Source organism: Nicotiana tabacum, chromosome 2 (genome assembly GCF_000715075.1).
Source record: "Nicotiana tabacum cultivar K326 chromosome 2, ASM71507v2, whole genome shotgun sequence".
NCBI lineage: Eukaryota > Viridiplantae > Streptophyta > Magnoliopsida > Solanales > Solanaceae > Nicotiana > Nicotiana tabacum.
The window spans coordinates 113518542-113532411 of record NC_134081.1 but is presented as its reverse complement, the minus strand read 5'-3'; the positions used below and the strand labels follow the sequence as shown (position 1 = coordinate 113532411).

At 35.5% G+C, this 13870-nt stretch overlaps 2 protein-coding genes across 3 annotated transcripts; one reads left to right on the top strand and one right to left on the bottom strand.

The window, feature by feature from the left end:
- Positions 1–6712: 6712 nt before the first annotated feature.
- LOC107803436 (uncharacterized) lies at positions 6713–10155 on the bottom strand. 2 transcript variants are annotated; one of them, XM_075237760.1, is made up of 3 exons: positions 9990–10155; positions 7208–8126; positions 6713–6902 (listed from the first exon to the last, which is right to left on the bottom strand). In XM_075237760.1, exons 1-2 carry the CDS (start codon positions 9993–9995, stop codon positions 7212–7214), a joined length of 921 nt encoding a protein of 306 aa, XP_075093861.1. In that variant the 5' UTR covers positions 9996–10155; the 3' UTR covers positions 6713–6902; positions 7208–7211. The 2 variants fall into 2 exon arrangements, with proteins under 2 accessions (XP_075093861.1, XP_016482638.2); XM_016627152.2 differs by having other exon boundaries at positions 7208–8137; positions 9990–10154.
- Positions 10156–11379: 1224 nt separating this feature from the next.
- On the top strand, positions 11380–13618 carry LOC142167869 (uncharacterized). Its single transcript, XM_075228186.1, has 4 exons — positions 11380–11654; positions 11724–11964; positions 12051–12525; positions 12678–13618. Exons 1-4 carry the CDS (start codon positions 11380–11382, stop codon positions 13616–13618), a joined length of 1932 nt encoding a protein of 643 aa, XP_075084287.1.
- The last annotated feature ends 252 nt before the right edge of the window (positions 13619–13870 follow it).

The following is a 13870-nucleotide window of genomic DNA, read 5'->3' as shown; positions in this document are numbered from 1 at the left end:
GAGAGTCTCCCAATCCATGGTGAGAGTGCGGATCATCTATTTTATCTTGACTTGTTCACCTTTTGAAAGTCTTGAAGGTTTCCTTATACTTTTTTTTAAGATGCTTTTGGTCATTTTTGACAGTATCTCAAATAAGTCTTCATTCTTATAAGTCACAATGTGATTGCTACTAACTGGGTTGATTCGAATTCTCTTACTAATTCGATTATTATCATTCCTCGACATCTCATCACGATAATTTGAGATACAACATTCCCATTTATCTTAGAACCATTGTATTTTCTTCTTTGTACCTTTGTAGCACTCATTACTGGTGACCATCAAAGTGACCAATCATCTTAACATCTTGACTAAGAATCTGAATTCTAGACTAGAGCCTTTCCCTTTTAAGGTTCCCTTTTCACATCCTCTAGTACAACTCTTTGTACGTTCTGGCTCTATTCTGACAACACTAACTGACATCACCACCTCATTTTATTTTCCATGAGTTCCTAGAATTCGACTTATGATTCTCGCTCACCACAGTTGTACATCTCGATTGTATCATTTTTTTAAATATACACTCGACCTTAACCCATCATTTCATTCATGGATAGTTTGATACTTCCCAACTATTTTTCAAGCAGCAAGTGCAATATCTTGAACCTTGAGCTTTGTGCTCGTCACTTCTGTATCTACCACATCTGGAAGCCAATACGCTCGAGAACCATGTCTCTCACTTAAGGCACAACGCACGATCTAGAGTAAGAAAAAAGTAAAACTCCGTAAATGTCCTTGTAGCCTCCCCGATATAAGTGTGGTCGGTAACACACTGATAAAAGGGACTCTACTTGACACGACTCTATAGACTTCCTAGGACTCGCCTTAGAACCTAGTGCTCTGATACCAAGTTTGTCACGACCTAAATTCACGTGACCGGCACACTATCCGATCCGAGCGAACCAACCCATATGATGCACCCAAACCATATGCATGAAAACCAATTTAACTACGAAAGCTGTTTAATATATATATATATATATATTCAAGTTAAACAATAGAAAGTTTTTCAATTCAGAATCATACATGAAGTCTTTCATAATAATAACAATGAGACTAAGTAAAATAAATATATTTTCATGTATGTCACGTATAACCCCAGTACTATAACTTTTCACAACTATCTTAGGAGCCTCTATACCAAAGAATATAACTAAACACTTGGGCTAATGCCCGACTAACATAAATTAAAAAATAACATGATAGCTACCACAAAATAGGAGTGGTGCCTCACCATATATCTCAGGAAGAGAGTCATCCTAGTCATGTCCGCATGCCACGTATTATACCTCATTCTGAAATATGTAAAGTAAGTGGCGCCCTGGAGGGGGGTCCTAAGGGCTGAGTACACCACATCGATACTCAATAAGTGTCATAGACTCTCTCTAACTCAAGTTTCTGGGATATGATTTTACAAAAACTATGCAACCAATATTTGATATAAGGTGATAAATAATTATATAAATTATGCTCTTTATCATTTCAAATGAAAAGACAAGTGAAGTATAAACCATGATATAAATTCTTAGAACATTTGTATCAATCCAAGATTTTTAATAAAATCATACAAAATCATTTCAATTTCATTAAGTTATCGAAATCACTTTCGGCTTCTTAGGCCTAAACATAAGAAAGTCTTCTTTATTTCACTGAGAGTACTAGACCGACACCGACATAATAAATAACTACTAGGTGATCGACCTAGCAACAAGTATTTGATCCTACTTGTCTGGGCGGCTTCCCGTAGTGTCGTACGAGTCGACTTAACCTCATTACTTTAAGTAATGATCATTTGCCCTCCCAATGGGGGACTTTATCTCACAAACCACGGCTTAACTTTGGAATACGTCCCTACACCGGCATGTATAGTTCCATGGTAACAAACTCAATGTTCGAATCAAGCTCGGTGGTCTTCACTAGTAACTCCCAAAATATTATCAAAAATAGATTCATAGCCTAATAGCCTCAAAGGATATATTTTTATCAAATCACGATTTTCATAGCCAATCCAAACCATTTGAACAAAATCAAATGAATAACCTTTTTCATTTTAATGCCTTTATCACTTTAACATCAATCTTTAAAAGATACAACAAGTGTTATTCCATTGATCAAATTTCAAAACACATACTTTTTCATGAAAATATATCTTTAGTACTCAAATAATTTATATTCTTATCAACACATAAGTTTTAATAAAACTTATAACGTTTTCTTTAAGTGTCAACTTGCAAATAAGTTTTAAAAATAAGATTTTTATATAAAATCACATGACACTTCAAAATCAACAAACTTAGAAATACATGGTGACATCCTCCCGCTTGTCCCTATATGTACGGATGCACATTTATAAGTTATGTCATGTATTAACAAATCATGCTTTTACGGAGAATCCCTCAAGAAGAGTAAGTCATTATCAACTTACCTCAACCTTCAAGATCCAAACATACTACAATGCTCTAATTGATTAAAATGCCCAAATATCGTTCACAATTCAATATCTACCATTAGATATCCCAACAACATCAAAACAAATATGAAAAAAATCATAAATATCCATTTAGGCTTCACAATTCGGCAACAAGCCTTTAACTATCCCAAATTATCCAATAAGTTCACCCATTAGCCTATTTTATTCTATTTTTATTATTTAATACTTATTTGGAGTCATTAATGATACTACGTTAATTACCCAACATCATCAAGTCACTATTCATTGTCTTCTCCAACAAAACCCTAGGTTCAAGAACACCCATTTCAAGAACTAGTATTTGTATCTTATCCAAATAGTGATTCTCGATTCAATTCCTTCATCAATTAAGTTATCAAGTCTATAGGAATCATTAGAAACTCAAGACATATTCATTTATATCAATTCATCACTATTCATTTTCTTCTTTGCCCAAAATGTCATTTTCAAGACCCGCCATTAGGGATATACCTAAGATAACAAAGTCTTCATTGTCTAATAAGATACTCGGTTAGATAGTCACATATAACTGGACTAAATAGAACATATTCTGGGTGTTACTTTATGGGAAGTATAATCTCCTACGGCATAATCTCGTCGGATGCATACTGAGAAGAACCTTTTTGATAAATTGTGTAATACTTTATGGATATCAACAAAAGGACAAAAGATAACTTGAAGGCCAAGATGAACTTGAAAGAATTTTGTAGGCAAAGTGCGTTGTACCTGACATACTTGAACAACATTTAGAATCCCGAGGCCAGATACAGATTCACTTTGGACGAGAAAAAAAAGAGATTTGTGATTGAGTTAGAAATTTAAAGATGCCAGATGCATATGCGTCAAATTTATCTAGGTGTGTTGACATGATAGAATACAGCTCATAATCAGATTAAAAATGGTCATTTTGTTGCTGAGAGAGGTGGCAACAGGCTAAAATTAATAACATCAAGATGTATGAGATAGACTTTTGGAGAAATGGAATACCCCCTAGACCAACGAAGAAGAGGAGTGAACAAGTAAAGAAAAATAGAGTCTCTAGTAAGGGTGGCTCATTGCACACCAGAGGTTCAATTAGTTTTGCGGCCTATCGATTGAGATTGATAATATATCTATAATTTGTTTTTTGTTTTATATATATGCGATCAAATATATATCTCTAACTTTTATTTTTTAATTTTGCATAAAAGATACATTGAAAGGATGTGACTCATGCTCAGGTCTTTGCAAAGACACATAAGAAAAAGAAAAATAACGGTTTATGAGAATGATGAATCGAATTGTGTGCGCCAGAGACATATATAAGATCATAACTTCAACATTATTTCATTTCTTCCTTAAGATTAGTTTGTTTATATAATGATTATCATTTTTATATCAGGAAAGGTATCAAAGAAGTTTGAAGGAATATCAACAAACTAAACTTGATTCAACCCAACCGTTACCACAAGATGTGACTTCAATATGGACACAAATAACAAGTAGAATAAAAAAAGGTACAAAGTTATAAAGAAATGTTCGTTTTAGTATTAGTTTGCAAGTTGTGCGTTTCCTCTTTGACTCATTTTACTTTCTTTTTCTTTGTTCCCATAAAAATAAATAAAGGTGGAGTCTACGGACTTGAAGTACAACTATCCTCTAATCGTGCGCAGCTACATTATTCGATGGTGCTTCTATTTCACAAGAAGAAATGGAGGCTATGAGGAATCAAATTAATAATTTGACGCAATAATAGAGCACATGTCAGAAAACAATAACTATGATGCGAACATTCATGAAAAAACATGGCAATCAACCTTCAATAGAGGAATCTAATAATGAGGATGAGACTGAATCAGACGACGAGGAGAAATATTTGAATTGTGGTGTTATGTTTTAATTTGGCTGCGGTAAATGAAATTTTAGACTCAGTTTATTTTTAGATTCAATAATGAACGTGATATTATTTAACTATTTAGACTTTATGTGATTTGATTAAAACTTTTAGACTAAATGTGGTAGAGTGTTTACACTTGTTTGAAGTATTTACAATGCTTAGTGTTGCTTTAGATGTTTAATGTCACTTGAGTTCATTGTGAATTAGGACTTTGGGTTGGCTGTTTTATTTGGCAGGCAGTGAAATTGAAAATACTGCAGAATTCTGCTGAAATCTGCATAAATTTTTGACAGAAGCAGTCGAATAACAAACCTGAAAATTCCTAAATTTCCAATCGAATCTGTCAGAATAGATGAACTTCTAGTTTTTGTTAATTCTTGCGCCCGATTCGATCGAGAAAACATGAATTTTCAGTTATTTATTTTTTAAATTATCCACCAAAATTAGTCGGTATATTTTATTTTCATTTATTTATTTTAAAATAATCCGACAGAATCGGTCGAAATATTCATTTATATATTTTATTTTAATTGTTCGACTATTTCGATCAAAAAATGTAAGACTATTTCCGTCGAAAATTTTAAAAATATGGTCATTCTTTTTTTTCCACATATTTCGACCGTACGTTTTGATCGGAAATTTTCTATAGTTCTAGTTGAAAATTTGTAGACCATGTATATTTTGACTGATAATTTCTGTCAAAAATCTGTTTTCGAACGATTTGCTAGAGGGAATTTTACCGTCTTCTCGTAGTGTTACAAATAGATATTTTACTTGACATATATGTATCTCTTAAAACACATGCGTCGTGACGTGGAAAATAGTGTGTGTGGAACCATATTTTGAGAGCGTGGGATCTCTTAAAACTAGCTAACATGTGAAAATAGCCCCTATAATTTTGTCTGTTTCTCAACTCTATCTCAGATACTCTCTCCAACAACCCCTTAATAACCTCCAAAATTCTCATAAAATTTTCAACGTACTCTATCACCGGAAAAAAATGACAGGTCGCCTAAAATTTCCATTATTGATAATATATATAATTGTATATCGTGTGTATCACTCTATATCTCGCACAGATTTTCTGCCAGGCGCATTTTCTACTAGTGTATATCAAAATGCATATCGTGTATATTATTGTATATCGCAATAATATGATGCACACACAAGTATGCATGATGATATACAGCGATATAAACCACCTTAAACACCTATTTTCACATATCATATGGCACATCACCATCACAAAAATATTATAACTACCAATCATTCAATCCTAGCAACACATCATATCATTTCAACTAAGTTGCTCCGACATGGCAATTTAGGTGCCGCACCTGACACTAGTATGGGTTTAGGTATGGGATCCGTAACGGATCTGGTCAAACAATTTTGCGTACTTTGACCACGACGGACGAAAAAATTTGAGACGATATACAATTTAATTCCCGAAATCAAAACCAAAACTAGGGTAAATTTGAAGAAAATAGCATACCTTCTCTAGGATATCAATCCTTTACTTATCTACAACTTGAGAATAAAAAAGAAATCCACACTTTACAAGCTATACATAAGTGTCCACAAAATTTCTCATAAATTAGAGATATTTTTTATATTTTTATTTTTTTGAATTATTTTTAGTCGGATCCCCGCACTCGTATCTTTACTAGGATCCGTATCCCCGGATCTTAGAATTTACATCTCGAAGGATCCGACCTTTAAATCCGCACCCGTGTCGGACACCTGCACCCGTGTCCGAGCAACTTAGCATTTCAATCCGAGTAAAGAGAAGAAGAGGGAAGAAATTTAGATATGCCGCTTCATATATTCAAACTAATAGCAAATCAAATTCTTCGCACTCTCGGTCCAATTAATGGTTAACCAATTCATCCAAGCCATCTATTCATATTTTCCAGCCAATGGAATAGTTACCAGATTCTTAGTGCATACTACTATTCCTTGATTTAAGATTGAGTAAAAATTTCGGAGATGTCAATTTATATTGAAACACGGATAAACAATAAACATGAAAAAATAAATTAGAATTGGAAAGCAGAACAAGCCTCAATACGTTAAAAATGGAGGCAAAAAATAGCACAAGAATATCTTTTTTTATGGAGGGGATTTACATCAGCTAGACCTACCTACTCAGTGGGGTCTTGCTACAAATGTATTTGTAACCTGATATAAAATAGCTTCTTTTCTTATAATAGGTTAAAGCTATATCATGAGATAGTTTTATGATTTCAGTCTAACTAGTTTAAGCAATTCCAACTCATTGCATGCTAGTCAGATATTTCCATCCTTTCCTAATATCCAACGTAATGAAAAAAGAATAAGAAAATAATGATTTAGATAGTCACATCGAGTATATCAAATTCATAACTATGTGATCATTGTAAAAGAGCCATTCTTGCTAACCTCTAGTGTGATTTTTCTCTAAATATCAAGCAAATGTACCAGTCACAACCCCAATATTGTTGAATTGTGTGGAATTGCCTGGCTGCCTCCTCCTCCCTGCAAACCAACACCGACGCTATTGTTACTCAAACCAAGTACATATTGAAATAATTATAAAGATCTTACTTATAATGAAAAAACTTTAGTAGATTACAACGTAAATTTGAATTAGTATCCAATTTGAATCCAAAATTTTAATGTGTGCCTCAAATATTATATTAAGAAATTTCAAAATTATAAAGAAAAAAGGCCCGCATTAGTCTAAATGAGAGAAACTAATAACTAGTACAGGGGTGCAGGGGTGTTTGTGAGGTGGGGGGGGGGGGGGGGGGGGGGAGTTGGGGAGAGCAGGGGAAATTCACCACACTATGCGCAGGGGCAGAGCCTCTTCGTATGCTGATGCAATCCATCACAAGATAGCATCGACTGTTGCGAGGTGTACAAGCAGGCTCCAGGGTTCAGATCTCTGGGGGCATCATCAACTACTTCAGCAGGCTGATCTGATCCGACACTTGCCAGACATCCACCTTTGCAGCCCATGTACTTTTGCATCGTCTCGCACTGGTTGAGCAATAAGAATTTGTTGGGAACACAAGATTGACCACTTGATTTGCACACTGAATTGCATGATTCACCTTGTCTTCCTATCACAATATTTATACCAGCTAGTCTTGCTTCAGCTTGTGCACCAGAAGAACCAGAAGAATTAGATGGTATAGAGAAACAATGATGAAATTCACTGAGATAAGCGTTTTCATGAACCACACTCTCTGAATTGTGACGGCATCTTCCCATGCAAAAATCAAAAAGGCTTGAATAGGTCCCTGCTGTTACAGGCTTAGCTATCTTGACATTTAGAGCCAGGTCCTTTTGTGTCCTAGATGGATTCAGACAGCAAGAAACACAAAATTCATAGGAGTTGCAACACTGTGAAACAAGATTGCAACCGTGACAAGCAAATTGCTCTCTTTTTCCACGGCAGCAGCGAGAATGTGAATCAATGGACAGCGCATCACAGACTTGACCCATATCATCTGCAATCAAAAATCTTCCTTGAACTGTAGTTCTACAGGTATATCTATCTTGAAGACTTACATCCTTCCTGATAGCAGATACTGGAGAAGAAATTTGAAGTATGAAGAATAGAAATACCAAGAAGGACAATGCTATCAATTTGACGGGAGTGATAACAGATGGAGATTTTGACATTTTCGCATTCAAATTGGAAGTGCCTGCTATGGACTCCCAAGTTGTGTCCAGTCGGGTTGAGTTAGAAACCCACTGAAATAGACCTACAATTGATAAGTATAAATTCGAGAATCATCTTTAGTCATTATAAAAACAAAAGTGTCACTTGTCCCAAGAGGAGACCAAGGAAATAAACTATTTATGAAAAAGAACAAACAAGAACGACGTCGTTTCAGTGTAACTACGACTACTAATAAGGATCACACCAAGAAAATATAAAATTCTCAAGATAGTGGAAACCTAGTCAACTTAAAGCCTGCACATACTAGAACACTATCGCCTCCATGTTTGTCGGTTTCTGGCCTTCAAGCTAGGACTATGGGTGACTCTACTTCTCCATTCAAGAAAGTCTAGATTCAGAGAGAAGACACTGTATGTATCTCTTTTTTTTTTCCAATCAGATATGAAGTAAAGAAAATTGTTTTTAATCATTTGGGTGATCATATAATGCAGACATTTGGTGCTTATGTAATTGGAAAAGAGGATGCTCCAGGAGTAGTTACATTACAATTTACAGGAGTGGTGGGGTGTTGGTTATGAGATTAAAAACCATGCTCAGAGGATTTTTCAATTTGATTCTGGCTACAAACACTTATTCCTGAGTAGGATTGCTTCTTTTTTTTCACACATGAACTTCTAGTCAAGGAACTGCAGGTGTCAAATGATGTAGCTGATGGTTAGTGTGTGTTTTCCTTTTCTTTGTAAATTTCAGTTTGCACCGGGGAAAAGTGGGGTTAGATGCAGAAGCACAACATTTGATGGAATGTCTTGATTGAGAAACAGCTTTCAAAGATATTCAGGCTTCTGTTTTGAGCCATGCATGGTACCTATTTGATTGCCTCAATTGAGTGAAGCTGGAACAATTTAAGAGTATTTTGTTCCTCGAGTCAAGTGAAAAGAGATGTCTTGAGAAATCAAAAGCACTTTGTTAAATAGTTTTCACAGTCTTATCGCATCTTGATTTAGCTATGCTTGAATGTGGCCAGCCATCTTAACTCAGAGCCTTTTAAAGACTAAAATGGCACTCATCAGTCATAAGCGCTCGCTTCTCGCTTTAAGCGATGAAGCGAGGCAAGGCGCAAGGTTAGCGCTTTTCTGCTAAAAAGGCGACAACTCTCAGGTTTCTGTAAAACCTCGGCTTCCTGTCAAAGATTGATATATGTGTGAAAATTGAGTATAAATAAGGTTAGATATATATTCCAGGACCTGCATTTCAAACTCAAAATTCTAGATCCACAGCTGAACTAGATCAATATTACTGGATGGCGTCCAAGTGGATGTCTTCTACGACATCTTCTATTACATTCTTGTCAAAAAGATCAGATCAAACAGGTATAGGTAGTTTGATACAATACAATGCTTCATATTATGTGGAACCTATTTTACTCGCTCTCCCTTTTGTTCCTATCATCTATGCACACTCCATTCTTCAAATGGCAGTCCAACACTACTAATTATACCAAGTAAATGCATATTGCGAAGGAAATTTTAGCTAAGCATACTATCCAAAGAACTTTGCCTGCTTTAGAAAGAGGCTGCAGTGTCACAACTGAGGTCTGCTAATTTCTTTCCTCTGGATAATTTAGATAGTACATTCTGATTTTTCTGTTGGGATAATTTAGTGTTCATCTTCATTACATGGCTCAATCACCCAAATTGTGAGCTCTTCTCAATTGACACTTCTCAATTGACAAATTGTGAATACAGGAAATAAGGTTGTCACCTACAAAGAGAAAACTAGCAGCAGCCCATTTAGATCAAATAACAACATAATTTCACATTGCCCAATTAATAAAAACCTAAAAAGCACAACCCTAATAAATTCAATGAACTCAATTTTTATTTCCGATAACATCAATGGAAACACGTTTAAAATCAAAGAAACTTCCAACTTACCGGCATCAATTGTACTACTGCAGCGGCTGTTGGCCGTGCGAGTTCTGTTCTTTAAGCTCCGCCCTATGCCATAATTCTTTCAATCTGAAAAATGGCGAGAAATGGAGGGGGTGTTGGACCCGGTGCAAAGCGTTTTTTTCGAACTTCTTTTGTTTGTTTAGTGATTGGCTGTTAGTATATACTTCTAACAACATTTGACATATGGAGTATATTTTATTTTTATTATTGTAGACAAAAAGTATTGGAGAACTGATTACTCAAATTTTTATGTCATAAAAAATGAAAATAGTATAAATTTAAAATCACAAAAGACATTCACATTTTATTAATTAATTAATTAAAATTTAAAATAAATCCAATAAAATATTAATTTCTCTTGTTCCAAGTTTTATTAGAATTTTTGACGTTTTAAATTCCTGGGCATAGTTCGAGGACTCGAATATTCCACTGTTAATTCCTCCTTAAATAGATTGATTTTGATTATTATGAAGCAATAAATATATAAATATTTGAATAGGTTCCTATAAAAGACTTAAGTTTATAAAAAAGTGTAGTGTAATAATAATTGATATTGTTGTTATAATAACTGAACTAATAAGCTACTACAGAAAGGTAAAATATAACATAAAAATTTAGTTAAAAATATTTGTTTATTGTAATGTGTTAGGAGTACTACATATGGGAGAGGTGTGACTGTAGGAAAATGTTGAGATACAAGCAAATGATATCACTTAACAAATTGGGCTAATTTTTTTCTTTTGCTATTGGGCCCAGAAGTCCACATTGTATTTATTTTAATCTATAGAGTAATTGGTGGACTGACCCACTTGTAGATATGAGGAACAAAATATCTGGTAGGGCAACAGTTTTATTTTGGGACTTTTGAGCAAAATAGAAAAGACCTAGAGACTTCCGTCTCTCTCTCTGAAAAGTCACTATGAACTCAAATAAACTTCAGTGATTTTGCTCGTCAATTAAGTTTTAACATGGTATCAGAGCCCAGATCTGGATAGATTGGGTAATTACCTCTCGTCCGATGTTACTCTCACACATCTTCATCGGAGTTTTGAGGTTCTGCTGCTTCTTCGCGATTCTGAGTTTTTTTTTTTTTTTGCGACGAGTTTTTTCATCACTATTTTGAGTTTTTCCGGTGTTGACGACGGATGTTGATTGATCGAACTTATTTTGATATTATCTGAGGCGTACTTCTCAACCTAGGGTTTGGTGATTTCTGAAACTGCTCATTCAGCTAGGGTTTGCTCGTCCTTGCCACTGATTTGTTTTACAAGGTCGTTGTTCCTTCCGGCCGCAAAGGAAATTTGGTAACCCTAGTTATTTCTCCTCATTGTTTGTTTGTGTGCGTATATTTTCCTGATTAATTGTGTACAAAATGCCGAATGATGATTCCACATCTGCATTACCAACAACTCGTTTTACTACTTCTCGTTCTGTTTTTCATGAGGATGATTATACGCATCCATGTCATCCTTTTTATGTGCATCCGTCTGATGTTTTAGGGTCTTACTTAGTTTCTGTTTCTTTTGATGGTACTGGGTATGGGAGTTGGAGACGAACCATCCTTGTGGCCTTGTCTGTTAGAAATAAACTGGATTTCATTAATGGATATTCAGTTAAGCCTCATGACAGTTCTCCTTTGGCGAGACAGTGACAGAGGTGTAATGATTTGGTCGTCTCTTGGTTAACCAACTCCCTGTCCAAAGACATTGCTCGTAGTGTTGAGTACTCTGAACTTGCCAAAGATATTTGGAGTGAGTTGGAGGAAAGATATGGTCAAACAGATATTGCTAAGAAAAAACTTGCTCACATCTCACAAGGATCACTTGATATTGCTTCATATTTCAACAAAATCAAGCGATTGTGGGATGAAATTGATGCCTTGTCAATCAGTACAGTCGGGTCCTGTAGCAATTATGGTTTCAAATCTGATTATCAGAAAGATGATGATGTTCAAAAGGTGTATCAATTTTTGATGGGTCTCAATGATATATATGTGCAAACTAGAAGCAATACATTCATGATTAAGCCTTTTCCATCTGTAAGCATTGTCTAGAGTATATTGTTGTGTCAGATGAGAAGCAGAGGCATGTGTGTACCTCTCCTCAGTTTCTCTCTACATCTGCCTCTTTCAATGCTGGGGTGTCTAAGCAAGGTTTTCCTTCCAGAGTCAATTTTGATACTCAAAGAGCCCTAACATACAAATACTGTAAGAAACCATGTCACACCATTGACAGGTGCTACAAGCTACATGGGTATCCTTCAAATTTTAAGTTCACAAAAGGGCCTGGCAGTAGGAAAACTGCAGCTCATGTTGAAGTGAACTCTCCTTGCCCTCCTACTAATGTGGATTCTAGTGTGGTTCCTGATTCTGTCAAGTCATCTCAATCTAGTAATGCTTCAATGGTTCCTGGTTTAACACAAGATCAGTTCTCCCAGCTGATGATGTTACTACAACAGTCTCATGTATCTGCTGACTCCTCCTCTACTCCCACTCTGATGGCTTCTGCTAACTTTGCTGGTAAGCTGTTATCAAAAGTATTCTGCTCAAGTCATGCATGCTTTCACAAGTAGATAGTTTTGTTTGGATAATAGTCTCTAGAGCTTCTGACCACATAACTTCTCATAAGGATTTACTTTTTAATCTGAAAACACTACCTATACCTTGTATAGTTTCTCTACCAAATGGTTACAAAGTCAAAGTTCATTTAGTAGGATCTTTGACTTTGTTTCCAAATTTCACAATTCATCATGTTCTTTATGTTCCTTCTTTTCAATACAATCTTATTTCAGTTCATAAGTTGTTAGAACAATACAATGGGATTGTTCTGTTTACCAGAACTCTTTGTGCTATACAGGCCCCTTCTCTGAAGATGCCTCTGGTTCTTGGTAAACTGGACCACAATCTCTATAAGCTCCTACTTCCTCCTGTTGTTTCTCCCAGTACTACATCCAGTTACTCTTCTAGTATTACTTCCCCTGTTATTTCCCCTGTTTGTGTTTTCCCTGAGATACAAGCAAATGTAAAGAATGTCAATGTTGCTGATGCTAATGAAACACATGTAAATACTGATGCAATTCTGAATGATATCAATAAAATGGATGTGGTTTGGCATTATAGGCTTGGGCATATTTCTTTATCTAGAATGAAACATATCTCTATGCTTGGTTCACAGTTATCTTCCAAACAGTCTTTTTCTTGCCCAATATGTCCACTAGCCAGACAAACAAGATTACTATTTCCTGATAGTAGTATACAATCCACAAGGCCTTTTCAGTTGATCCACATTGACACCTGGGGTCCATATCACTCTCCTACCTATACTGGCTCCAAATATTTTATGACCGTTGTTGATGATTTTTCAAGATCCACTTGGACCCACCTAATGGGAGCCAAAAGCAATGATTTTAACCTCTTAAAAGCCTTCATTGCCATGACTGAAACTCAATTCCAATTGAAAGTTCAACATGTAAGAAGTGATAATGCCTTAAAGTTGGGATCCAACACTCTTGGATCAAAAGTTTTCTCTGAGAAAGGGATATTGCATCAGACAACATGTTCTCACACTCCACAACAAATGGAGTTGTGGAAAGGAAACACAAACATCTTTTAGAAACTACTAGAGCTCTTCTTTTCCAGTCTAGTCTTCCTCTTAGATTTTGGGGAGACTGCATACCCACAGCCACCTACTTGATAAATAGGTTTCCTTCTAGTGTGTTAAAGGACAAGAGTCCCTATGAGATCTTATATAACAAACTCCCTACATACTCAAATCTTAGAGCTTTTGGCTGCTTATGTTACTCAACTGTTCCAAAACCTAACAGGGACAAACTGCAGCCTAGGGTCATTCCCTGTGTGTTTATTG